Source organism: Marmota monax, unplaced genomic scaffold (assembly GCF_021218885.2).
Source record: "Marmota monax isolate L192 unplaced genomic scaffold, Marmota_monax_Labrador192_F-V1.1 WCK01_AAM20220418_F8-fsc00048, whole genome shotgun sequence".
Lineage (NCBI taxonomy): Eukaryota > Metazoa > Chordata > Mammalia > Rodentia > Sciuridae > Marmota > Marmota monax.
This window is the reverse complement of record NW_026694895.1, coordinates 12,974,598-13,000,461: the sequence shown is the minus strand read 5'-3', so window position 1 is coordinate 13,000,461 and position 25,864 is coordinate 12,974,598. Positions and strand designations below refer to the sequence as shown.

The following is a 25,864-nucleotide window of genomic DNA, read 5'->3' as shown; positions in this document are numbered from 1 at the left end:
CTCAGATCTGTATCACAAGAAGCATACAAGTGAGGTAAGGAAACAATGATGAAAAATAAAGAGTTGCTGCTTTGGAAATGGAAGGATTGTTCCCCACACCAGGCACAATGCACTGGTGTGCTGTAGCGCTAGCCTATCTCATCTCTACACTATGATACAATAAGATCACATTCATGCTCCTGGCTTGCAGATACAGATCATTAAAAACCGTACCTCACTGCAGATAAATTCAAAGATCTTATTTATGGGAAGCAGAGCTTGCTCCTCACTCTGCTAGGAATGGGATGGGGGGAAAACGACAGCCATTGATACTTGTTTATGAAACCTTTATGCCAACGGATAGTGGAAGATCTACACTTACTATTCTCACATGAATTAGAAATCCCTCTAGGAATACCCTAAACCATACCCACTCCCAATCGCTGGGACATTCTCAATTAATGCATTGCATTGGTATCACAAGGGCTGGTGTCTCCCTTCAATCAGCCACTGAGATGTGCTCACTTGAATGAGTCCTGGGCTAGGCCATTTCTACCAGGCTAGAAAAAAAGGGGAAAAGGCCATATAAGCCATCATGAATGTTCAAAGAAAGCATTTATGAGATCTCTTTGACACCCTATTCTTTAAAAGATCCTAAACTAGGATAGTTAATTAAAAGACGAGAAGTCATCTTGGTTATGGCGGTGTATTTGCTGGGACCATAGCTTCATTTAGAGCAATTTAAAGATAGAATGATGAAGATATAAGTTGGCAGGGCAAAACAGATAATGTTGAGATTGGGGTTGGGGCAGGAGGACTCTTTGAATCAACTTTTTTTTTTCTTTTATAAATAGTCACTAACAAAGTATTAATAGGAAACACCAAATTGGCACCAAAATTCACTTTGTATATTAAGTCTACCCTATTAATAAATTAAAAGGTCTACTCTTTTGGCCAATTGAGATTATTTGTCTAAATCTTGTTCACGCCTATGGACACAGGAATCCCAGATGAAAGTAAGACAACAGACCAGAGTGTCTTACACTCTAGGCTGCCAGCAGGTCTAAGATTTTTTCATGTAGAATGTGATACAAGAACCAGCAATAAAAGCCCAGGCACCTCTGCTGGTGACACTCTTTCTTGCTGTAATAATTATTTGATATAAATGAACACTGAGTAAAACTACTGCTAATAAAAAAGGCAGAGGGACAATTCATTTCGGTTTGTTAGACTATCATTGCGAAGAAATGTGCGTAGGACAGGTGGAGATGCACGTGGGTTTTACCCTGGAGATTCCATTTCTGGTTTCTAGTGTAGCCTCTATGCTGTTAGCAGTCGTACCTTCACATGGTTGAATATTTTTCTCTCCTTTACCACCTTCCTCACCTTGCTCCTAACAGCTCTAGAGAAACATGCTGTTTTATGAATGGAGGTAAAAATAACCCTGAATATCTCAAATTATAGCCTCTTTACATAATGAAAAGGGAGCGTTCTAGCAATAGACTTAAACTTTTTCTTTTTCCATAAAGTTGCTCCAGCAATAATGTTTGTTTGGAAGTTTCTAAAAGTGGTAACATCTGTGCTCCTGCAGGGAGATGCCATCCCACCAACCTTTATACCAGCCATTTGTCTTTGAGAGAAAAGAAAGTACCTGATCCCAGGCCTGAGCCCATCTTAGCTCCCCGTATCTTCATACTCCGACCCACTGCGTTCCTTCGAGAAGAGAGCTGCTTCCCATGGCTACCTCCTCAATATAAACTTGCTAACTAATCTCTTAGCAAACACTTGAAGCAAACCTGAAGAGAGGAAAGAGAGGCAGAGGGGGAACAAAAACCCGGCATAGATAAAGCTCAAGACACATTCAATGGGACACTGGAATCTAAATTTAGTACCAAACTTGAGATTTCTTTTGAAGGGTTACTTGTTGTATGTGGAACAGGGATTTTTGTAACCACGATTTTATTTTTAAATCTCAATCCTAATTCTTCTGCTATCTTTCAAATAGGGCTTACTTCAACATGAACCCCCTTGATTCTTTCCCTCCTGTTGATGGAGATGTGCTTACTCTTGTAGGTATTTGCAAATGGTTTCTTTCATTACTATATTTTAAATAATGGCCCTTTAAAAAAAAAAAAGTCCACCCTGACTGCACTGTGTACACACAAGGTAACTTTCCCTTAGCAATGTATGTGAGAATCTACTGTTGGAAATAAATAATGACTTTCAACCAATGATCAAAGAAAAATAAATCTTTTACCCTAATAAGACTTTTTAAGACTGGAATCCCATTTTTAAATGGATAACAGCTAAGAGGCTACTGGCAATCTATTTATTTCCAAAGCTGTGTTTTAATATTGGCTGCATAGAAACTGTACAGCAAATGGACCCCAGGGTCTTCAAAGTTAAAGCTTTTGAAATAAAGTTGGTATGTAGTATTTGAAAACATATTGTTCAGAATTTAAGTTTTAATATCTAGGAATAAACAGAGCATTAAATCAAGCAAAACTGTGACAAGGCCAATATGCACATGGATGATGCCAGCAAGGCATCTTCAGCCCTTTGTTCACAGCTTAACAAAACTGTGCCGTCACACCACTTTAGTTCAACAGTGCCTGTCGAATGGGCATCAGCAGCTCAGCCAGTGCCTGTCATACACACAGCTCCAGGACGGTTTGAAAGCAAGGGCTTATTCCACCCCCAAGTCTAGTTGGAAACCTGCCCCCTCCTCAAAGTTAGAAAAGAATGACAATAATAATAAAATAAAAAACAACAACAACAACAAAAAAATTGTGTGAGCATATGTATGTGTGTTTTAAGATATAGGAAAAAATGTACTCAGGCAAAGGAAGCACTTTTTGTATTTGTTTTCATTGTGAAAGCGATTATAAAAAATTTGCAAGACTTTTTCTTAAAGTGACATTCCTGATAATGAAATAAAAGTTGAATGTCATTGTTATTTTAAGATTTTTGACACATTTTTTGGCCTTTAACCAACCGCATAAACTTCTTACATCAGAATAGGCAGGTATTACTTGTGAAAGAGACTCTGCAACCCTATATTATCCTGAGGAGTTTCTCTGAGATGTAATTTTGGCTACGTGGCTGTTTTTGTTGACCAAAATGCATTAGCTTTTAAATTTACAGCCTCCTGAGGTCTGGTCTCTGTGAACATTTAATCTGCTTCAGAAGAGAACCCTGGAGAAAACAAACCTGGTAAAGAGAAGGATTGTTCACTTTTCCAACAAGTTAACAATTAGAGAGGAAAAAAAACCCAAAAACCCAAACCGCCTTATTTTCCTCCTATAACACTGATCATGAGATTTGGCTTTTGAGCTTTAATAAGTGCTGGGGAGGTGCCTTGGAACTTTCCTTCTGTTTAATTAAGTGAGCCCACTCCTCTTTAGGCATCCAATCAGAGTGAGTGAGGACGAGCCCCAGAGAAGGGCTGGGGAGTCCTAGTGGTAAGAAGGAGCTGAAGGTATTCTGAATCTCTCGACCTTTTCAGCTCCTTCAGGATATTGTGTTACTTAGATCCTTCCAGGACGAGCTGAGATTTCCGTACACTAAAGTTGAAAAGCTTGCGCTCTCCACCTCTCTCTCCCCCCTATCTGTCTTTCACTCTGCTGCTGTCAGTTTGCTGCCTGTACTTTGGCTGTCTCTTTTCCAGTCTCTACCCTGTGAGTTTCTGGCCTGCCAATTTCAACTTGAAGCTTGACTGGGCTGATTTGATGCAAATACCTCCAGGGAAAACCCTGAAACTGATGAACAGTTATGTCAAGTCGATTTTGCACCATCGGGAAAAGGTAACCTCTGCGAGAAAAAAAACAACAAGGTTAAAGAGACAAGGGCTTTTCACGTGTAATACCTCTGCTGCACATCTCGTTCACTGTTTACCATCCCTCAGAAATTGTAACTGTCAGAATTAGTCCTAATTGCAGATGCGAAAGCTGCCATTATAATAAAAACAGAGGCAGTGCAGGCATTAAATGTAGCAGCCTAATTTGTGAGACTACAGAAAAGGTAGAGTAAATGAATATTTCATTACTTTAATTACCAGGGACTACTCTTTTCTTGCTGTCTTATGATAAGTGTTGCTGTAACTAGCAACAGCAAACATCCACTAAAACATAAAGTGCAATAATCGTCCTGCTGTCAGGATCACCACTTTAAAATACGAGCAGGGAAAAAAATATAATGGTTTATCTATTTCTTAGAGATTGCAGAAGTAGAAGATGGAAATTCATTTAATGTCAGGGGGAAAAATGCACACACAAAGGCACCAGTAAACAGGTTTTAGTCAGAGAATAATGGCTTCAAGACACAGAAGAAAAAAAATATCAGTTGACTATACATCTGAAGTGTTAGCCCTAAAAGAATGCTGGAAAGGAGAAAGTAGAAGGTAATCGTGTTCAGATTTTTTAAGGCAAAATTTTGTTTTGTGTTGCACAATGTAATTGCTTGAACATTAGAAAATAAAACTCAAGTGACTAGGGGAAAGACGAGGAAAGCAAGCAGTTTTCAAATGATTAAGTAAAGGTGGAAAAAGTTCAAGTTGGCAAAAGTTTAGGAGCTCAGTCCAGTTCCATTTAAAAAGACTAGATAAAGCCTGCCAGAAAAAGGACTTTGCCTGCAGTTCCAGAGTACTGATTCATAAGATTTGGGGAGTCTCAATTATTACTCACCACTGACACCTTGAAAAACCCTGGGCAATTCTCTAAAAAATGTCAATTTCAGGTAAGGTGCCCCAGGCGGGTGGGAGGTGGTTAGATGGTGGGAGGTGAGCCTAGGAGAGGGGGGTGTGGTCGAGGAGGTTGCTAAGACTGGTTGAAGCCAGCCTGTCTCTGCATTTATCACTGTGTCCCAGAGGAGGTGTTTGTTCAACATAGCAGTTTGACAGCACAAAAACACTGTGGCCAGAAGCCCTATCAAAGAGCCTACTGACACGTATCATTTGTGGTCTTGGTTTCACAGGACAAGGCCTCCTCACACTTTATCTGCACAAGTATAAAATCCACATATTTCTAAGTGTTCAGTATAGTTTTAAACCCCCCTCCCTTTTTTTTCTTATAAATATTGTAAACACTACTTTAAAATACCATCTTTATTCAGGACTTCAGAATGCTGTTTTAAAAACCATAATAATTTGCAATCAATTTAGGATAATCTGTGTTAAGGTTGGTAGTACTAAAAGAAAACAGTTTAAAAGCACAAAGCTAGCAATTTATCCTAAATAATACACTTAAACCTCAGATTAATAGGTACAAGTAAGTTTTGTAAAAGTCAAGTGGCATAGAGAACACTTTTCCCACCTATGATAAATCTTAAACAAGAGTCTACATTAATTTTTCACCTCTATTATTTGTGTTTAAATGTATTTCATTCATAAGCTAGAAATATGAAGTGAAAGTTAAAGAGAAAGAATACCAGAGTTTGGGTCCCAGGATGCATTTGTGTCTGTGTACATGTGAGAGTGTGTGCGTATGTGCTGTATTTAGTTTTCAAATTCCCATCTACAGAGCAAAGGTGATGGGGAATCTTAGAGGACGACCACTTTGCTTAGAGATAGTTCCCTCTTAATGGGTCTATTTATTATGAAAACACAGCTTACTGAGTTCTTTTTATGTAAACCTCACCTCTTAAAACTGAGAAATCTCATGATGTGAAACACTTCCATTGATGTGCTTGGTGTCTAAAATAGAAACTTAGGTACTTCCAAGAACAGGCAAATTGCAAAGTTTCTTTGATTACAGTTACTTGGATATAAAAGATAATATAAATACCATTTAAACTAAGAAACAGTGAAAGCTACATGCTACATATATGCATTAAGTGGGTACTACATTCCTTGAAATTTACTCATTTGAGGGGAAAAAATAAGATGTGTATAGAACATATTTTAATTTGTTGATCTGTTATTGATCACTTCTTGTTTTGAGGAGGGGGTGGCTATTTCCTTGTCAGGAGCACCTTTCTTAGAGTTAGTTATAAAAAGAAATATATAGTAGCATACGGGATCAAAAATCTCTATGTTGTCATATGAACCATATTAACTATTATAGAGGAGGCCATTACAGTCTTTAATGTACAAAATATTTTGTCTCTTTGTTATGAGAAATCATTAATGAGATACCTATCCTCAAAAGAATGTGATCATTTACCTCTAACACCTGAGATTATTTTAAATGTCACTGTATCCTGAAGATTTAAAAATACACCATTGTATTTCTGTGCTTGTGATAAATAAAGTTGGCTAAACTAACCAATTGTGTGTTTATTGTTTGATTGAAAGAATATCTTCATTTGAGTGTAATTGAACTTCAAAAAATTCAAGTTAAGAATTACACCTTCTTCAAGTTCATAATAGGGAGTGTGTGGGTTTAGTTTGAAATAGCATACTATAAAAAATAAAAATGAAGAACAACTTTTAAAAATGGATTAAATACCATTGAATATGAAAATGAATACCATAGATTATAGGGAAAGTTATCTGGAGTATTAAGTTTATAGGAATGCTTTTAAAAAGAAAAGTAAAAAAAAGTAACTTCAAGACATATACTGACAGTTCTGTATTTGTCTTCTAATTCTAACAAGACCTTCAGATTTCAATCCTTCAACTCAGCTCAGCAGTGGAACTAAATTTGTAAATAATCATGAATCATTATGATGATTACATTCCTCAATTGAAAAATGAAAGCAAAGTTCAATCAGGTCCTTCTTGAAATCTTTTCTCCCCTTACACCTCTTTTTTTTTTTTTTTTTTTTTTGGTCTAAGCTCCTGGCTTTTCTGAGTCTAGTTTGTTAAAGCCCCCATTAATTTCTAACCAAGACTGCAGTACTCACTATAAATGTGCATGACTTTATCAGCTCTCATACTTTCTTGGGTCACAAACACACAATATCTGATGAGACACTGATCATCTTCCTTCTCCTTTCTCTCTTCAGCTCCTCTAACTTTCCTGTCAGAAGCTTGAAAAAATATGCACAGTTACTGTTGCTGAGGGGAGACAAAGTTTAACTTCTGGGTTGGCAATTGGAGAATAATTCATGAGCAGATTTCTAGCAAATGATATGATTTGCTAAATTTTGGTCTTTGATTTATATTTATGTACTCCTGCTACTGCTAAGGTTTTGCCAACCTCAATTAGATCATGAATGAGATCATTTTAATTCAGCCCCCAAACTGTGACCTGACCATGGTCTGAAAGTGTTCAAAAAGTAATTTTAAGCCTCCCTTTGATTTGAAAAGGAATACTGCATGCTTGGTCGTTCATACAAATAACATAAAACTTAATTATTGGATGATTTGGCAGAGGACCTTCTTGCCAAACAACAGTCAATGCCAGCTACTGTGATGCTGGCGCTGCCCGGGCCCCCAAGCCCATAGCCCCCTTGTGTACGAGCGTTTGTTCATTGTGTCTCAGGGCAAGATGCGTTCAGATAGGATTCAAGGATCTGGGAGGCAGGGTGCAATGCACAGGGTGTACCGTTTTTATAACTCCAGTTAAAAAATGCTGTCTCACCTAGAAGGGAAGTAGATCCGCGCTGTCAAATCACCAGGAGGCTGTGACAAAGGGAGCTTGCAGCCTGACACACGGTGTAACAACATAGCAAACACCTTTAATTCTGTCATGTCTCATACCCTTTACTTTCTCACACATTTATGGCTGCTCGAACGTTGACACCTACACTCTTTTTTGAAACTAAATAAGGCAATCTTATTTAAGCCCAAATGCAACACCTGTAAAGTTATTCTTGTGCCCAGCAAAAAATAACCATTAACTCCTTCCTCATAAAACCTGCTCTGCTTGCTTTGGAAACTCTCAAGTTGGTAACGGCCAGCTTGAAGCCCTGACTCGGAGGTCCACATGACCTCCCAAGCTCTGACAGATAGGCAAGACTTCCCCCTCGGAAAGATGCAGAGGCTGAGATAATGTCACTGTCCGAATTGGCCTCCTACAGCTTCTTGAGTTGAAGCCCCTTTCCTCATCACAAACTTCTGGTGTCTTTCACAGTAAGGAGAGAGGCCCCAGCTGCTTCATTCCCTCTAGCGACCGAAGTCTAATATTTTAAAAGCTAGAAATGAAAATAGCTTTTCTAAAGATATTTCCTGGAATTTTTAATGTGCTGCTTTGATTCCTTTTTTCTATCTTTTTTTTTTCTTGCCAATTATAAACCACCATTTGGAGGGCTTATGAGCAATGTAAGTCCACCTCATCTAATTAAACCACATTGTTTTAAAAGCTTGAACAGTTTTCATGTCTACAAGACTTGTCTGAATAATAAACTGCTAGAGCCAGAATTCTGAGTGTCTTTGGAGAGCCAGAATTTCATCTGCTAAGTGCAAAGGGCCAGGCACTCAAAGAGTTAAGGAGTGTTCCCGCATTGCTGGGTAGGTTAATATCACAGCTGCCTAGTAAAGCATTATCCTGTACCTCACTTAACAAAAGCCTCCTTTTGCAAACAGACTCCCACTTTCTCCCCAAGTGTCCAAAGGTGTTTACTGAAGTAAATCTGCCTAAATCCTTCATTGCTTGGGTCATGGGGGTGGGTAGGAGGGGTGGAAGGTGTAGGGATAATCTCTTTTTGTAAATTCTGTAAATCTTCTGGGAAAAAGAAAAAAAAATTCAGGAATCTGTGTCACATGTTCATGTACAACTGCTAATATATCCGTTAGTTTTGCTCTTATAAGTGAAATATGCCACAATGCCTATTGGAAAAGGCACCGTTTCAAATAATTCACTCTGCTGTTTGGAGATATTGTAGTTTCCAAAGTGAGTGACTGAGTGTGTGTGTGTGTGTGTGTTGTATGCTTAATCTAATTGTTGAAGAAAAACTGTTCGTATCTTCGAAGTGGTTTCAGAAGGGTGGGGGAGAAAGACAAGACAGTTTAGGAGCATGATAATGCAGATGAAAAGTTGTCACGAGAGGTTCCTGCTCTTGCCGTGGTCTTGCTGCAGTACCACTAACTGCATGTTACTTGTGCATGTTGAAAAGGGAGGCAAATAACACAGCAAAACCTGACAGGTCCGCCTGCAAGGGCTTAAACAATTCCCAGTAAGAAGGAGCCCTTTAGGCACAAACTTTCTCTCTGGAAAACGTGAATACCACCAACCCCTCCCTACAAATCTTGAAGCATCCAGTTTGAGATACAAAAAGGCTGTCATCTCACAAATGTTAAACATACTAAAAAAATCTGAAAAAAAAAGTATGGAGAAGGTGTGAAAAACGTGGCACTTTACAGCCCTCAAAGCTTTTTAAAATAGAACAACTTTTCCCCCTAAAATTCTTTTCAGAGATTTTTTTTTCCTCCTTTTTGGCTCATTTGAGAGTTTCTTTCTTGGCTTTTTTCCCCTTTCATTTGAAAATATGAATTATCATAAAAAGTCGGGGGGGGGGTGGAGAAATGGGAAAGTCTTTTCCAGTTTTCCTGAGGATTTATCACTGTGTTCAGGCTGGGTGTGAGCACCCATCACTGAAGCCAGACCAGGGGCCCAGGCTCTACTTTGCCCCTTCCCTCCCACCCCCCCAGAGTCCTTACCTCCCAGGTCTCAGGGTAAACAATGATAGTAATTAAAGCCAAATCCTAGGCAGCATTCAAGGGCAGGAAGTCCACACACCTGACCCCAAATCTAACAGGCTGCTAGGGTAGAATTCAATTCCTCTCTGACACTTTTTTACCTCAAGTGTTGAGCGGGTGGCCATGAATAGTACAGACATGCCATCTTGTAACACTATATGCCTGTCAGGAGGGACAGGGCCTGGTGGAGCATCAACTATATAAGGCTGGTAACTAGGGGAAGCCCAACAAACAGCCACAAACACCTAAGTTATTTTACTCAGCTACTATCCTCTTCCTCTCTTTTCCTCTCTCTCTTCTCCTCTCTCTCTCTCTCTCTCTCTCTCTCTCTCTCTCTCTCTCTCTCTCTCTCTTTCTTTTCATCTTGGCTTTCTGTGGCAGAATGCAAATGGAGCCTGCCGGCGGTGAAAGGGCTGAATTGTGATTAAGAAGAAGAAGAGCTCCTTTCTTTGTTCTCCCCTCAGGGGATGTTTACTGGGAGAGACACAGCGGATCAGATATGAAAGGCATTCAGGTCAGCATTGATGTGAGCGAAAGTGAAATCATACCTAAGGCATTCAAAAGACCGCCGTGTCAGGGGTCCAGCTAACGGTGCAGCTACTGTGTGCGTCTTCCCAGAGAGGCAAAAATCTTTTCACAGACTGGCGATTTTTTTTTCTCCCTAATTTACTACAAAATTATAAAAGTCTCCCCCCACCCCATTTACTTCCCACCACATGACACAGGAGTTAGTATTTTCTCTCTTCATGGACCACACACAAAACCAGACCAACTTCTAATAACTGTATTACCTAAATGAACCAGCAAGGCACCATCTGAGCTGTGAAATCTGTTCTCTCTCTCTCTCTCTCTCTCTCTCTCTCTCTCTCTCTCTCTCTCTCTCTCCTAAAAGCAGGTGTATTCATGTGGGCTACATATATGCATAATATGTAGGGAAGAACTGAAAGGAAAAGCCAAGACACATGCATGATGGCTTTTTCTCCCACCTCCCTGAGAAGAAACAAGACAGCAACACACACACACACATACACACACTCACACACCATAACATAAAACAGCACAGAACACCTTAATACGAAATCCTTTATTTACTTTGTAACTACTAGTTACACTTTTCTTGAGAGCTTTCACTCTGACACAACTGTCACCCAAGATAAAAGTATTTGGCACATAGCTATTAAGGCAAAGGCTTCCATAGAGCCTTCAAATTATTATCATTTTCCTCTAAAAAAATGCTTGATGAAGAAATACTTGGATCTTACTTTTTAAAAGTTTACACTCCCCGCATCCCAAATAGTCATTCAATAGATTCTCCAAGTGGTAAGTTGATGCTGTTGGCATAAACAAGGCTATATAAATATATACAAATTCACAAATCACAGCAAACATACAAATAACAAGGAGGTTCCTGGATGTTTCAAGGCTTAAAAATGAAAAGGAAAAATCCCATTTCATCTTCTGATTGCTAAAGACGGAAAAGAAAGAAAGGAGGAAACATGGCTATATTATTGGTTTTAAATCATCGTTCCCTCTGCTCTGAATTATATTTTTCAACCTTCATATTTTGGCTAAAAAGCATATTTGGGCTTATGTTAACATCTGCTTTTTGTAGTGACATTTAATTCTGTATATTTTCAACTAGTGTTTCTGCATCACAGATTTTCCTCCTTTATCTCCTTGCTCTAAAAAGACAACCAAAGAGCAATCAAAAAGGTGTCTGACTTGGCCATTCAGACAATTGCCCCCTTGTGGGAATGCGGGAATGAATGGTACAGTGGACACCCCAGTACCATTGACGTTATAAACATGTAAATGAAACACATTAGGGCAGACAATCAATTGTCTGTGAGCATTGCAAACCTGCACTCCCTCTCTCTGTGACAGGCACAAAATAGTGTCTACCTTGGGAAGCCACGGTTCTGGAGAGGAAAAGGACAAAGAATCCCCTTTCACACAGAAGAAAATGCACCTTAAAAGCCTTGGAAGAATGCAGATGACAAAAACTGTTGTAAGGAAAAGAATCCCCCACATCTTGGAATAAACACAGCACTGCTAGATAGCAAGCAATGCTCTCCTTTCCTACCTTCAAGGGAGACACACATTTTTTTCCCCAGGGAATATTCTTAATATGACATAAGGGTCTTTGAAAACCTCTTGAAATTTTCTTTAAGCAAATTAAGAAAGAAGAACAGGAAGCATTGTAAAACCTATTACAGAGTGTTTTAGTAAGTAACTTTAGTCTTGGATTTAACCATATTTGAAAATAAATGCTGAAAGGCATAAATTTGTTTTTAATTTGGACAACAGAGAAACAGTGAAGTTTAAAACCCTTACCTACCCTTACCACTGAAGTTTAAAACCCTTACCTACCCTTATCTCTGGTGGACCATCACACTAAGGATGCCACCAGGCTGGTTACTGGCTCTGATTCTAAGCAAGGCGTTTCTAACCAAATTGACTTAGTTTTCCCAAATTGAAATAAAACAAATAGATCAGTCTAGATACATAGCCCCCAGCTTTGTATGTGTGCAGCCTGACAAAACTTGAAGAAGATCTGCACAGCGAGAATAGGATGGAGATGGATATCTTTGGAATGCCCTCAGAATTGGTACCTGCCACAAAAAGTGCCTGAGTGCTTTCAGAATCAGTAAAACCGGCTCCCAACAAGCTCATCAACTTTATGAAGAAAGCTTGCCAAAGATCTCCACACTTGCAAAGATAACCAAGTCTGTGACCGACTGAGTCCGAGGAAACTTCCCTGCTTAATGTGTACTGCTCTAGTCTCTGATGTCCACTCCAACTTCTCTCAGGAGGAGAGCTGGGAGTCTCATTCAGAAGAAGAAGGGGTAGACTGTATTTCCTTTTCTTTCCATTTAGGCATCTCTGAAATGGGGACAACTTTTCTGTCTCTTATTCCCTCTAAGCATCACTACCAGCACCTCCACTCCCTTTAAGGAGGTAGTAAGAAGCGAGGGTTTATTTTAAACATGTCTGCTTGTCTGATTGTTTCTCTTGTAGGATCTAAAGTTCTGACAACATTCAACTGGATTCCTTCTCTCTACCACCTGAAAATCAGAGACTAAAGGTGTTTGGAAAAGGTTCTACACTTCCCTACATAGTCCCCAATCCATTAGCAGAAACTTTGGAGAAAAATCAAATGTAACTTTTTTCTTTCCTTCTTCCATTTCCCTTTTCTTCTAATTCAGTTTTCCCTTAAAAGACAACTTCAATCCCTTCTCTGAAATAAGCAGTTTCCAGATTTGATATTTTGTTATACAGTGCAAGTGTGTGATAGATTTTTCAGAGGCTGATGCTGGAAGGCAAGAGGCTGGGGAGGCAGGCCCCTCTTCCCAGGCTCTGCAGGAGGCAGGAGGGAAGCTGGAGCATCCCAGGACCTGCTGCCCGAACCAGTGGCAAAAGCAACAAACTTTGCAAGTCACACTCGGGCTGCGCCAATGGCAGGCAGCAACCGGGTATCTCCTGTTCCTAGTGCTCATTCCTGACTCCAAGGCTACCTGGAGATAGTGGGGGTATAATCAGGGGAATAAAAAGGGGGGCTGGGTTTTCCCCCTCCCCTCCAGCTTTAGTGAAAGTGTTACAAAGTGAGTCAGGCGACTGAGGATCATCTGACTGAACTTTCTTGAAACGACACACATTCTTGTCTGCGGGGAGCTCAATTTTTGCCTCCTTCCCCCTCGCCCCACTCTCCCTTTCCTCCAGCACATCTTAGTTTCTGGGAAGGTGGTTCCTCCTTTCCATGTGGGGGAAAGAGGACTGACTGTCGGCTCTGTGTTAGCGTGGCCCTGGCACTGTCTTTGCCAGGCATCTTGCTAGCCTGAAAATCTGGAAGGTTGGGTTATAGATTCTTGTTTCTGTCTTTGTACATTTATTTTCCTCAAACTGCTTTTTTTCTCCTTTGCTGTTTAATAATTGTACACTTCATTGTCTTCTAACCAACGATCTTGACCAGCCTCTCAAAAATACCCACTGCTTTACACATTTTATCTCCTTGATGCCTTAGTCCATATATATTCACTGTTGACTTCATTAAAATTATATAAAGTGCCATTCTAGGTTCTTGGATGTCCATCTTTTTATTTTTCTTGCAGCTTCTATTTCTATGATTATTATTGCCATTATTCCTTTCCAGGAATTTCTATATGATGTTGATAAGCATCATCATATTTAGTGTTATCAGCAAAGACACAAGCTGAAAAGTGACATCTTTTCCATGAATCCAGGAAAGAAGAAAAATCCACTCAGTTCAGATAAATCCTGGCAATTCCCAAAGGAAAAGGCATTGGATACGTGTTTGATGAGAAAGAAAATGAAAAACGGGGAAGGGGGGCTCTTCTACCTGCTTCTCAAAACCAGGACATTGCTCAGTCAGATTAAACCCAACTGAAAACATTGACAAGCAACCAATTTACAGCATGTTTTCTCACAGATTATTTGGGGAAAAAAAGGACAGGTAACAGTCAAAGTTACAGAAGCTGTAAGCAATAGAAAGATTTGATGTTAAGTGTGCAGGGTCTGAGCTAAATGCCTTAAAATGTGCAATTCAACTTTCCACTTCGGAGTGCGGAGGCTTCTTCCAAATTGGTGGCTAGGCGTAGGGGAAATGGTTGCCATGTCATGACTGTGCACCCTCCTGGTGCTCCATTCCACCTGCAACTCCCGCCCCGCCCCAGGGACTCCCTCTCAGCTAGCACCCCAGGGGTTCCCAGGAAGCCAGGATCCCACTCTTTTCACAGAACTGGGTTGTGGCCTGACCTCACTGCTGGGGCAAGGCTGGTCACCGGTGGCAAAATCCTGAAAGGGTTGGAAGGAGGAAGGCAAGAAGAAACAAACACTTTAAATAGTCTTCCTTGCAAAAGAACACTTCTGGGAGCCTTGCTTTAAATCTCATTCCTCCCTCTCTCTCTCTCTCTCTCTCTCTCTCTCTCTCTCTCTCTCTCTCTCTCTCTCTCTCCTCTGTCTCTCTCTCTCTCAAAAAAAAGACTATTTAACATAAGAAAAAAAAAGCCTCCTTGACACAAAGCTTTTGTTATCCAGTTGATCAGCAACGTGCTTTAGATACTTGTAAGAGGGGGAAAAAAGCCCCACAACAGACATTGATTTTAGAAAATCAATAACCAACATTTAATAAAAGGAACAGAGGAAACACAAGAGAGGAGAGGGGGACATTAGGTGTAATTTTAGTGTCTACTAAATTACCCAGAGATGGAGAAGGGGAAGTCTCCTGTGTAAGGACCACCTTAAATAATGCCAGGCACCAGAGTGAAGAAAAGATTAAATTAAAATACACACACATACACACACACTTAAAAAGAGGCAGCCTGAACTGAATGTTGGGGAAACAGCTTCGAATATATTATTGTACTTGTTTTTTGTAATACTAAGCCAAGCAAATAGATCAAAGACAGTACAAAGAGGAAAGGCAGGGTAACGTAACGAACAGTTTCTGACTAAAATTCCTCTATCACTCCCCCATATGGCTCGACACCTCCACCACAACAAGCAAAAGACACACACACACACACACACACACACACACGAGAGAGAGAGAGAGAGAGAGAGAGAGAGAGAGAGAGAGAGAGAGAAACATCATTTGTCTCTAATCAAAATTCTCTCGTCTTTGTGTTTTTTCCTCCTCTAGCACCCCACACTGCGCCCCCAGCTGCCCCCTCTCCGCGCCGCGCAGCATTGGGACAGGCCAGGGGCGCGCACAATTGTCTTCTCTAGAGGAAAGTTCCTCTAAGTGGGTCCTGGCGGTCCCGGCAAGGCGCGGGCTGGGGTTGCGGGTGGCCGGACAGGCGTTACGACCCGCGCCCAATTCGGGAGCGTCTACGCGGCCCAGCGCCGGTTGATCTGGCTGAGAGCGAAGGGAGCGAGAAGTTTCCTTTCCGAGTCTGGGCTGGCGCTGGTTAGCTTGTTTGTTTTGAGGGGTTGGGTTTTTTTTTTTTTTTTTTCTTTTCTTTTCTTTTTAAACTCAGTATCCTCCGTCAGCTCCCGCCGGCACCCCCTCTAGTCCCCAGTCCTCTCCCCTCCCCCAGGCGCCTTCCGCGCACTTGCCAATCACTTTTCTCTTTTATTCCCACGATTTTGTTTGGGGGTAATACCTAGGGGGTCTCTCTCTCTCTCCTTCTCTCCCCCCCCCCCGCGTTTCACTCTCTCTTCCCTCCCCCACTCCCCCTTTCTTTCTTAGCCTCTCTCCAAGATGGACCTACTAATCTGTCACCCCCTCCCTTTAAACTCTCACCTCTGGTCTGTGTGTCTCCTCGCACCCCCTACTCCTTCCTCTTTTCTGACTCAGCCTGGATAACGGGCTCCTCCTGACCATGTAGAAACTGCCTGGTAAAGTCTCGCTGAGCCCCGAGACTCCTTCATCCCCCGGCGTGGGGGCCAGAGCCTATGGCAGAGGAGCCACTGGTCCCCTAGTCTGCACCGACCCCACCGGATCCCGAGCGGGGCGGCCGAGTCCCTCCCACCCTGGAGTCCCGGCGCGCCCGGCCGGGCCGGGCTGCTCGCGGACCGTTACTTGGCGCTCGGAGAGGCGGCCCGGCGACTCTGGCAAGAAACTTTAAGCATTGCTGAAGCACATCCCCGGGTCCCCTCTCCCGTCCTCCCAGTCCCTCTGCCACCCTCACCTCCGCCCCAGGATCTTGCATGACCTGGCGCCCAAACCCCCACCCTGACCGCGCCGGACGCTCCAGCTGCCGGGCCAGGGACCCGGCGGGCCGGGAGCTAACCGAGCGGGAGGCGGAGGCGAAGGAGGGCGGAGGCTGGGGCGCGAGGGGCTAGTGGGGCTGGGGGCACGGGCCCCTGCCAGACCCCTGAGCTTGGAGCCTCCCGGTGCCCGACCCTCACTTTGCCCGGCACTTCCCCAACTCCCCCCAAGTCCAGACGCCGCGCGCGCCGGGCTCCGGCGCCGGCCGCGGAGGGAGGCTCGCCCGCGAGCCCCGGGCGCCGCCGCCGCCGCCTCGGTTCCTTTTCCCTTTCCCCCCCTTCTCCCTGGGTTTCGAGCCGCGGAGTGGCCCGGAAAAGTTTGGTTCGGGCCGCTTCTTACCGTTTTTCCTCCTGGGATTGGCTTGTTTGCGCCTCTTGCACCGGGGGCCATCCGCCATGATCGGCTGCTTCATTGATAAGAGCGGATCAGATGGCAGTTCGCATGGACTCGGCGCCCTGCTTCGGCAGCACGCAGGCTCGATCTAGCAACCAAACACAGCGACAATGTGGGCATCGCCCGCGCCCATTGAAACGCGCGCGGGCGGCCCAGGGGAGCCGGGCCAGGGCCCCGGTGAGCACCCATCCGAGCCCCCCAACGCCAAAGCGAAACTTCAACGGCCCCCTCCCCGCCCCCCACCCCCAGCCTTGGCCCTGAGGCGCTTTGTGTTTGTTACTGTTTGGTGTGTTGCACTAGCGAGGGGATCAGAGAGACAAGAATTACATCTTCAAAATGAGTCATAACTCCTGACCGTATGAGGGAATGCACACGGCGGTACAGTAAGACTGCTTGACTCAGGGCTAGGCGGACCCTTTCCTCCGAAAAGTCCTCAGCCCGGCTCGGGAACTTGGGGTGAGGCGAGGCTTCCTTTCGCTCTCATCTTTTCTCATCTCCCCCGCACCCCCCATTCCCAAGAGGAAAGAAACAAACAAACAACGCGAAACAGCCTCTGGATGAAGCACACTCTGGTAAATTGATAATAGTAATTATAGGAAGCCCACTCACCCCGCGCCCCCTCCCCTCCCCTTTTGGAGTTTATAGAGGCACTCTTTTCTCCCCCCCCACCCTTCGCCCCCAAATTAAGATTTCCCATTTTATGCGGCAATAAGAAATATAATTATAAGCCTCTTTGGACACAGCCCCCACCACCACCACTTTGATAATATTTACTTAAGTATTTACCCCCATCTCACTCACACACATGCTCCCCCACCACACTGGTTCTCTTAAATAGTTCCAGTAGATTTCTTTTCCCCCTCAAGAAAGGAAAGAGAAAGTCCAACCGCTACGGCAATACTTTTAAGCTCTACTAAATGATTGTATCCTTTCTGGCTTCGAAACTTTTGTACCTAAAAATCGAGAGAGGCGCTGCATTTTTTCAGCTGAAACTGTCAAAACTTGGAGAAGGGGAACATCGGAGGCAGGCAGGAGAGTAGAATCCTGAAACTCAGTGGAGGTTGGGAAGATGCTGTGCCTCCAGGATTAGTTTAAACAGGGGGCTATAAAAGATGTAACAGATGCAAACTGTAACACAAGGGCCATTAACCCTTTCTCTGCTGCCGAGAACTCTCAGTCCCACGCCCCGCACCTATTGTCTCCTGTGCTAGAAGCTTTGCAGAAAACCTGGAAAGTGAGTATCAGTTTCCACACATTTGCTAAGAAGGGTGGGGGGTGGGGGTTTGAGCAGAGAAGGGGAAGTGGATGTTTTAGAAAGCACCTTAAATTTACCTAAGCACACACAGTATAAGACTTTTAAGTTTGACTCATTTTTATCATTTTTTTGCCTGTTCTATTAATTTAAATTGTTAGGGGAAATCCTAAAATAAAGAAATGGTCACACAAGTGTCTAGGATGAAACAGCTGGCCTGTCTTATTCATGGTGAGACTTACACATGATTGCATATAAGTATGTTTAATAAAGTTGCTAGTTTTATTAGTTTGTGTGTGTGTGTGTGTGTGTGTGTGTGTGGTGTTTGTGTGTGGGGGGAGAAGAGGGCATTTGTGCTGTAAACTTTATCTCTGACTATTAATCCTCACTCTGGAGTAAGTAATCTTGCCCTCATCATTGTAGGGGGAGCATTTAAAAGTATATAATAGGTGGGAGATAAACATATTTATGTTAGCGGGTTAACCACTGTTTCTGGGAACTCCTGCTATTTATTTCTCTTGACTTTTCAGTGCCTAAGTAAGGAATGGAATATGTGTGTGCATGAGTCTATTAAATCTATGTCTATGTTACTATGCCATTTAAAATACAATTTCAAAAGTTATCTTAATTTTAAACACTGATATCCTGACAGTAGTTTTCTTCCCAGCTGTAGTGACCCCCCCACACACAGACTACTTTGGTAAACGACTCAAGTTCCATGAGGACTTTCACTTCTTTATTTATAATCACAGAAGTGAGGTGTTACTTCACACACACACACACACACACACATACACACACACAAAGAATGAAATAAAGAAATGAAACTCGCTAAGCAGACAAAAACAGTCAACTTTCTGCTTAGAAAACAGCCTTCTCCGGTGGGAGAAGATGGACTGCCATGTCTAAGAGAAAGACTTGTCCCCGACTTTAGTAGGTCTGTATCGATTAAGTTTTATAATTATTAACAGGTATTTGCCAAGTTTTAATTGCTGAATATAATGAATTGGAATTAGATGTGAAATTAGAGCAGCACCTCTCCCCTTGATGAGCTTTTATTCCATCCACATAGTTCTCAATAAAACTTTTCCTAGGCTGGGTAGCAAAAGGCACCTTTTATTACCTGAATGGACAGGTACAGGGGAAAATATTTGGGGGAGGAAAGAAGATAAAAAGAAGGACAGTGTGCGAAAGACCAAGAGAAAGCAAAGAAGCCACTCTTGGGAAAAGCATGCCATAAAGGAGCTAAGCCCACCTGAAATTCCTACCCACAGGCACCCCTTCTCACTTCAGACTCTCGTCTTCACTCAAAATGAGAAAATTTTAAAAAGAGGATGGGGGACGAACACACCAAAAAAAAAAAAAAGAAAAAAGAAAAAAGGATAAAAGGTTTTTAAAAGGCGGGGAAAAACCTACCTGCGAAGTCTTGTTTGTAGTTTTGGCCAGAAATGGTGAGAAGAAAAAGCATGAAGAAGCCGCGAAGTGTGGGGGAGAAAAAGGTGGAAGCGAAGAAACAGCTCCCGGAGCAAACTGTACAAAACCTCGCCAAGAGTGTCGGGAGGCAGGACCGTTATTCCTGCGGAGCAGGTTAGAACTGATCTCTTTCGGCCACTCCAGGAAACACAAACCTGGGGACGGACTGACGTGTTACGCCTCTTCTAATGACATTTTTTTCTTTTTCTTTTCTGTAGGAGAGAGAGGACAGACCCTGAAACACGCGCCACCTATCTTTGTGGGGAGGGATAATTGAAGCGCCCTGAGCGTGAGCATCATGTGAAAACGTGATCGCCAAGTTTCTCTCTGGGAAAGGATCTGGGATAGATTATACCTTGAAGTCTCCGCAAACGCTTATAGTGGAAGAAATGAAATTCCACCTCCCTCCCTTCCTCTCTCTCCCTCCCTCTAGCCTCTCTCCCTCCCTCCCTCCCTTCTCCACGCCCCCCCCCCCCCCCCCCCCCGTCAAGCCTTTGGCATCATTATCCTCATCACTAAATCCTACAGAGTACAGGGCGGAAAACGGTGCACACCATTCACAGAACTGGAGAACTCCAAGGGGCGAAAGTTAAAGGGAAAGATCCCCGGGTTCTCAATCCAGATCGCCTTTTATACAGATACCTCTAAAGACCAGATTTGAGATGCACACCAAGTTATGTGGCTATCTCGGCCCGGTTTCTAAAACTAAATTCTTTGCTTTTCCCCTCTTATTTTATTTTATTTTATTTTTTAGATGCGAGAACGGGGGTGGGGGGGGGAGCTTCATTTGAACTGCATCTCAGGGCGTGTTTGTGTGTGTGTGTGTGTGTGTGTGTGTGCGCGCGCGCGGGCGAGCATGTGTGTGATGAATTTGTGCACTGTATCCCGATATCATAAAGTACTTTGACATTTTAATAAAGGGTTTCTAAGTAAATTAACATAGGATGCTGGGTTGACCAGTGTTTGGATCTCTCTAGATCTCACCGAGACCTCACTACAAAGTGAGGGACTGTGCACAGGGAGACAGGAGGTAAAAGGAGAAAGGCCACAGAGGAACTTAGCAGGGAAGGGAGAGCGCGATATTAAACGGCATGGGGTCTAAGTTTTGGAGTATATGTTTTTTGATATTGCAATTAAAGTAAAATTAAAAAGAAAAGACTCCACCTTTGCTCTGAAGGGATTGGTTATGCAAATATGGAAGGGATTTCCTGGAGAATACAGCTTTCTACTGTATGGTTAATTAAATAATCACTCAAAAGCTTCCAACGTGACGCTTCTGTCGTAATCCAATCAGGTTACATAGGTCCTAAACAAGAAAGATATTTTCCACATCTGGAAGTCAGCAATTTAGCAAGTACTGCACATTATTAACCAATTCAGAGCCCACTTCCCAGGGGATTTTTTTTTTTTTTTTGAAGTTTAAGTGTTCTTAACCAATGCTCTGCTGTTTTGTTAATCAAAAAGCTGGTTTACACTGCACATAATTGGAACTAATATAGAAGTAAATAAAGACAGTCAAATTTGAGGATGCTGAGCACAGGCATTTATCGGAAAAGGAAGAAATCTCTTAGCCTCTGATGGTTCAGTCTCAATTTCTTAAAATACTATGAGTTTTTTTTGTTTGTTTTTTAAAGAGTGAAAGTACTTCAAAGTTTAGAGCACAAATAAACCTCCAGTCCCACAACCTTTGGGCTCCTTTGGAAGGTAAAGGTGGAGGTGTGAAGAGGACCTGTGAGCTGCTTTACACCAATTTTTTTTCTGTTTTAATACTGTAAAATATGTTGCATTTCCACGTTTTCAGTCTGATGAAATCTGAAACAAATAATACCCTGATCCAACACTAGGCTTTTACTTATATTAAGATAAACTGCTTTGAACTGTGCTTTGAATATGTGCCTAAAGCAAGACTTTGAATGCAAGAGTCATTGGCAATTGCATTCAAAGGAGGGAAAAGCCACCACATAGGTTGCCATATCCACACTCCCAGAGGTACACGTCTTTGTATTTTGTATGTTTATTTTTCTGAGAGGGGGTAATAGCCACCCAGCATGAAGACAGATCTTGTTTTAGGATGTAAGAAAGTAGGTTTTCACAGTTGGTTCCATATTCACCTCTTTCCTAATTTGAGTGGGGTTTATCACAAGGAGAATTGTTGGATAAATTAATCTCTTCCTTACCCTGTGACAGATAAAGTACCGAAGATCTATAGGCACCTGAGGTCTTCAGTCTAAAAAAAATATTAATAAAGAAAAATTAAAGATTTCTACCATGGATCAGATACATTCTTAGTATTATACTTTACATTGCTCTTACTATTATACAGCTATACTATGATTTATCAAGTTCCTCATTTGAGATTTATCACTATCATTTTTCTTCCTCCTCCTTTTTTCTTTTTTAAAAAATTGGAGTTCAGCTTTCTATAGAAGTTTGCCTTTCAGTCATCCCTCTCCCATTCTGGGGAAAGAAGGAGCCCATTGCATGGAGTGATTTCAGGCAATACTGCTCTCCAGGAGCCTAGGTAGCCAAAGAAGGCTTACAACCCAGACACAGTCACAGGCATAACCATAGGTCAAAGGATCTAATCTAATAGCTAAAAAAAAAAAAAAAAAAAAAAAAAAAAGAAAAAGAAACTCTTGTCTTTATTATGTATATTAAATGTCTTGTTACTTAGGATCTGACTTTTAAGAAAAAGGCTATTAAGTATTTCCACTAAAAACACCTAATCATCTGATTACCCTGGACTCAGTAATCGTTCATGTGGCAAGCAAGCAGCACCCACCATTCAGCACTAGAAGTTCTGACATGCAAGTATTTGAAATGGAGTAAAAAGAGAAATGGGGGTCGGGATGGGGGGAATTCCCACAAGGTGGATCATGGATGGTGGTACGGGAAAGGTCTCCGCCAGGGCTGAGCGCTGGGCTAGGTTGCTCATTGCTGCTGACTGGCACGCCCCTTCCCAAGTATCTGGCAGAAAGTATTCCAACCGACGCATAGGCAGTGGGATCAGAGGAAGCCGGAATATAAATTTGTTCGGATTACTCCTTCAGTTCGAAGGCCAGGTCGGGACAAAGGAGATCGTGGGATCAGAGGGATACAGGAACGCAGGACACAGGGAAAAGTCGAAAGAGGACTAGGGGTTGCTAGCTTTCAGCTCCTAACACAGCAAAACAAGTCTTGCAAATGAATCGCTCCTTACCGGTCTGTTTTCCCCATTAATAATCCACTTCGAGATTAGCGCAGATGAAGGGGATTAAGACAGCAGATACATGCAAATGTGAAGTAATATTGCAATCGACATTGGAGGGGGAAAATAATTCTTTAGTGTTTCCTTGGGTAGAACAAACTGCTTTCTTCAGGATTCCCTCCACCCAGGCAGAGAATGAGAAGGATGCACTGTTGTTTTCCAATTCCCTGAAGCCAGAACCTGGTGGCTGTCCCCCCTTTCACCTCTCAGTCTGTCAATTTCCTCAACTTTCACAACCTCCCCCTCCACCCCTCATTCTTCTTGCCGGCCCAGATGCCCGACGAGGTACAACGTTTCTGCCCTTGAACACACAGTCTGTAGAAGGAATTCGTATTTGGCCACAGCTAATGAATTTTTTAAAAAGCAAATTCTGTTTATTTTGTACCATGTGGAGAAAATAAAAAAAGGAATCCTTTCTCGTTTTGGAACGAAATTGATCTTCATCTAGAGGAATTATCTCGACCCCGTGTTGTTACCCAGGAGGTGGGCAACTTCTTTGAGAGTTGCAAGCAAAGGGTGATAAGGGGGACCCCTGGATTGAGTGTGTGGGGAGGGGGTGAGGGATTGCAGGGGTCTAAACAAACCAAACGGTTTTCTCACGTGCAAACTCCAATCCAATCCATTCGGAGTTGAGACTAGGATAGGAGGGGGAAAATCTATTAAAAAAGAAGAAGGAAAAAAAAAATAGATCGGGAGCATCTCTGTTGAGAAGCTCTTTCAAACAAAACCAAAGAGAACCAGAGAACCTCAGACTGTCCCTAACATCCCTGCTGCGAGGCCCGCGGGCTGTGGAATCTCGCACGTCACCTGGCCTCAGCAGGGTGGCCAGCTGAGGGGTTTATTTTATTTTATTTTTCGAAGTAAAGGTTAAATCTCAGCTTCTGTTTTTTTTTTTTTTTTTTTTTTTTTGCCAACGTCTACACTGACAGGAACCAGCAAACTTCGGGACCAAATGAGCATCTTAATTTATTGATGCAAAACAGGTCTGCTTGTTGTCCCCAATTCTCGGCGCGCTCTGTCCCCCTCCCCCGCCCCGAGTTTCGGTCCCTCCATCTGATCGCTGGGAGAGGCCCGTTTGCACAGGCTGCGGAGCACGTTGGCTGGGCTGGGGTGGGGGGGTTCGGCCCTCTCCAGCCCTCCCTCTCTCCCTCCCCCAGACCCGTCCCCGCCCTGGAACCCCACGACCCCCGCCCTGCCGCCCGGTCAGCTGACCTGGCTCGCTCGCCTGCTCCCCGCCCGCCGCCCTGTTTCCGGTCCCCGGGGTCCGCGAGCTGCGCTCCGAGAAGGAGCAGCAGCGGCCGGGAGGTGATGCTGGGGGCTGATTATCATGAGAAAGGCTGTGCCTGGAAAAGCCTCCTCCACGCGACTGTCAATCTCACTAAGGGGGAGGGGGGTGGCGGAAAGGGGCCCTGTGGGAGTCACCAGAAAACTTGGAGTAAGTTGGAGGCGACGAAGGCCCAAGGAGGTGGCTTTCGCCTCAACTTGGAAGGCTGGGGCTTGTGGGTGCGGACGCCAGCAGCATCGCCAGGGAATTGAAAACCAAAATCTCCCTCTCTCCCTTCCTCCCTCTTGCCCTCCTTTCTGCCCACCCTGCCCTTTATCCGTATTTTCTTGAAATGCTTTCCCAACTGCATTTCCTACATTCTCTTTTTTCTTTTTATATCCCTTTTGTAATCCCTTGTTTTCTTAACATTCCCTCTTCTTCCTCGCTGTGATTCTTTTTGTGTGTGTGTGTGTCTCCTTTATGTGTCCAGATTTATCATTTCGTTTTGAAAACATAAAGTTTAATATGCAATTAATCTACCAGCAGGAGGGCAGGGACACCTGACTAAAATAACTCCCGGGGTCTCAGAGACTACAAGTTCGCCAGGTGTCAGTGAAAAGTAAAATAATAATAAAAATAAATCAACACCTCAGTGATCATAATGGCTTATTATTCTGTTTTATCATATCAGCTCAGACTGATAATTGTTTTTTTTTTAAAGAGTTAATCTTCCTGGAGAACATGATCAATTCTTGGCATAGGATGATTCTTTAGAATCGAAGCTATGTGTAATATTTTCTTTTTTATAGTGATATTTTAATAAGAGTTAACAGACGCCAGAAAGTATAACAGATGATTTTAAGAAACTTAAACTCTACTTTTTCTTTCGATGACTACTATTTGGTAACTGTAAAAAAAAAAAAAAAAAAAAAAAAAAAAATTACTTCCAAAGTACTACCCTTTGCCTCTCTGCAAAGACTGATCAATTCATATAGAAACATCATGTTATGTTTTTTATACATTGTTAAGCAAACCCACATCTTGAGTATTTGTATTATTTTTCTTGGTTAGCTTGTAAATTAGTTAGCAGGTGAGTGAAAATGAGGCTTCAGATATCATGAATGTGGCTATGTTTTTTTATTTTCATTATTATTATAATTATTGTTGTTTCTTACACTTTGAGAGCACATTTGTAGTTCCCTTATTAAATTTTGGACTTTGCACTTGTTTACATTTGTTTACTTTGTAGAATTTTAAAAACTTGTTAGAAGTCAATTTAACATGTATATTAAGTCCTTTTTAGGCCAAGAAAAATAAAGATGCATTAGAAAGATGCCTTTTAAGCTTCATAATTATTAATTGACATTTTATGATGAATAATTAATCATTTGAATAATTTTGGTATCTCTGATCTGAACACATATTTGCATATCTAATGCTTGATTTTAAGTGTGTGTGTGTGTGTGTGTTTTTAATTCATCCTCTCAGGACAAAAAAATAACATTTTAATGTAAAATTTCTCTTCTACACTTGTAAAAGTTTATTGAGTTGTAATATTCTTTCTAGATTTCTATAAAAGTTCTTAACAATTTGTAAACTATGTAGCACTCACATATAAACATGTGGCAGAACTACAATTATTTAGGAAAAAAAATGCCCTGTGTATCATCAAGTAACTCATCTCCCCAAATCCAGTTATTTGCAGTAATTATGCACCATACTTTCTTACTGGAGTTTGGTCGTTGAACTTTCTGCTTATCTCATATTCTTACAAACCAAAATTGGAAAATAGAGATAACTGACAAATAATATAGGCCTGATGTTTGGGATAATTTTTCATCTTTTATTTATTAATGGGATGATTTAAATTATTTCAAAATGATTAGGCAAGCATGTCCCTGATCTTTTTATATTCCTTTTACCAGTTCAAGTACAAAGTATCTCTTTTG

At 42.3% G+C, this 25,864-nt stretch overlaps 1 protein-coding gene and 1 long non-coding RNA gene across 4 annotated transcripts in view; one reads left to right on the top strand and one right to left on the bottom strand.

Moving 5' to 3' along the window:
• Zeb2 (zinc finger E-box binding homeobox 2) overlaps nucleotides 1–19,483 on the bottom strand; it is a 131,353-nt gene extending 111,870 nt beyond the window's left edge. Inside the window, exons 1-2 of one of the 2 annotated variants that reach the window (XM_046426855.2) lie at nucleotides 19,348–19,483; nucleotides 16,626–16,767 (exon numbers count right to left, since the gene is read on the bottom strand). In XM_046426855.2, coding sequence (XP_046282811.1) covers nucleotides 16,626–16,698 — 73 coding nt within the window. In that variant the 5' untranslated portion in view covers nucleotides 16,699–16,767; nucleotides 19,348–19,483. Of the gene's footprint in view, nucleotides 1–16,625; nucleotides 16,768–17,632; nucleotides 17,748–19,347 lie in introns of those variants that run through there. The other variant, XM_046426856.2, reaches the window with a different exon arrangement.
• On the top strand, nucleotides 17,782–19,748 carry LOC131423503 (uncharacterized). Of its 2 annotated transcripts, none has more exons than XR_009225163.1 (3): nucleotides 17,782–17,913; nucleotides 19,206–19,518; nucleotides 19,623–19,748. It is a non-coding gene; the product is annotated as an uncharacterized LOC131423503 (long non-coding RNA). The 2 variants fall into 2 exon arrangements; XR_009225164.1 differs by having other exon boundaries at nucleotides 17,783–17,913; nucleotides 19,368–19,518.
• Nucleotides 19,749–25,864: the final 6,116 nt, after the last annotated feature.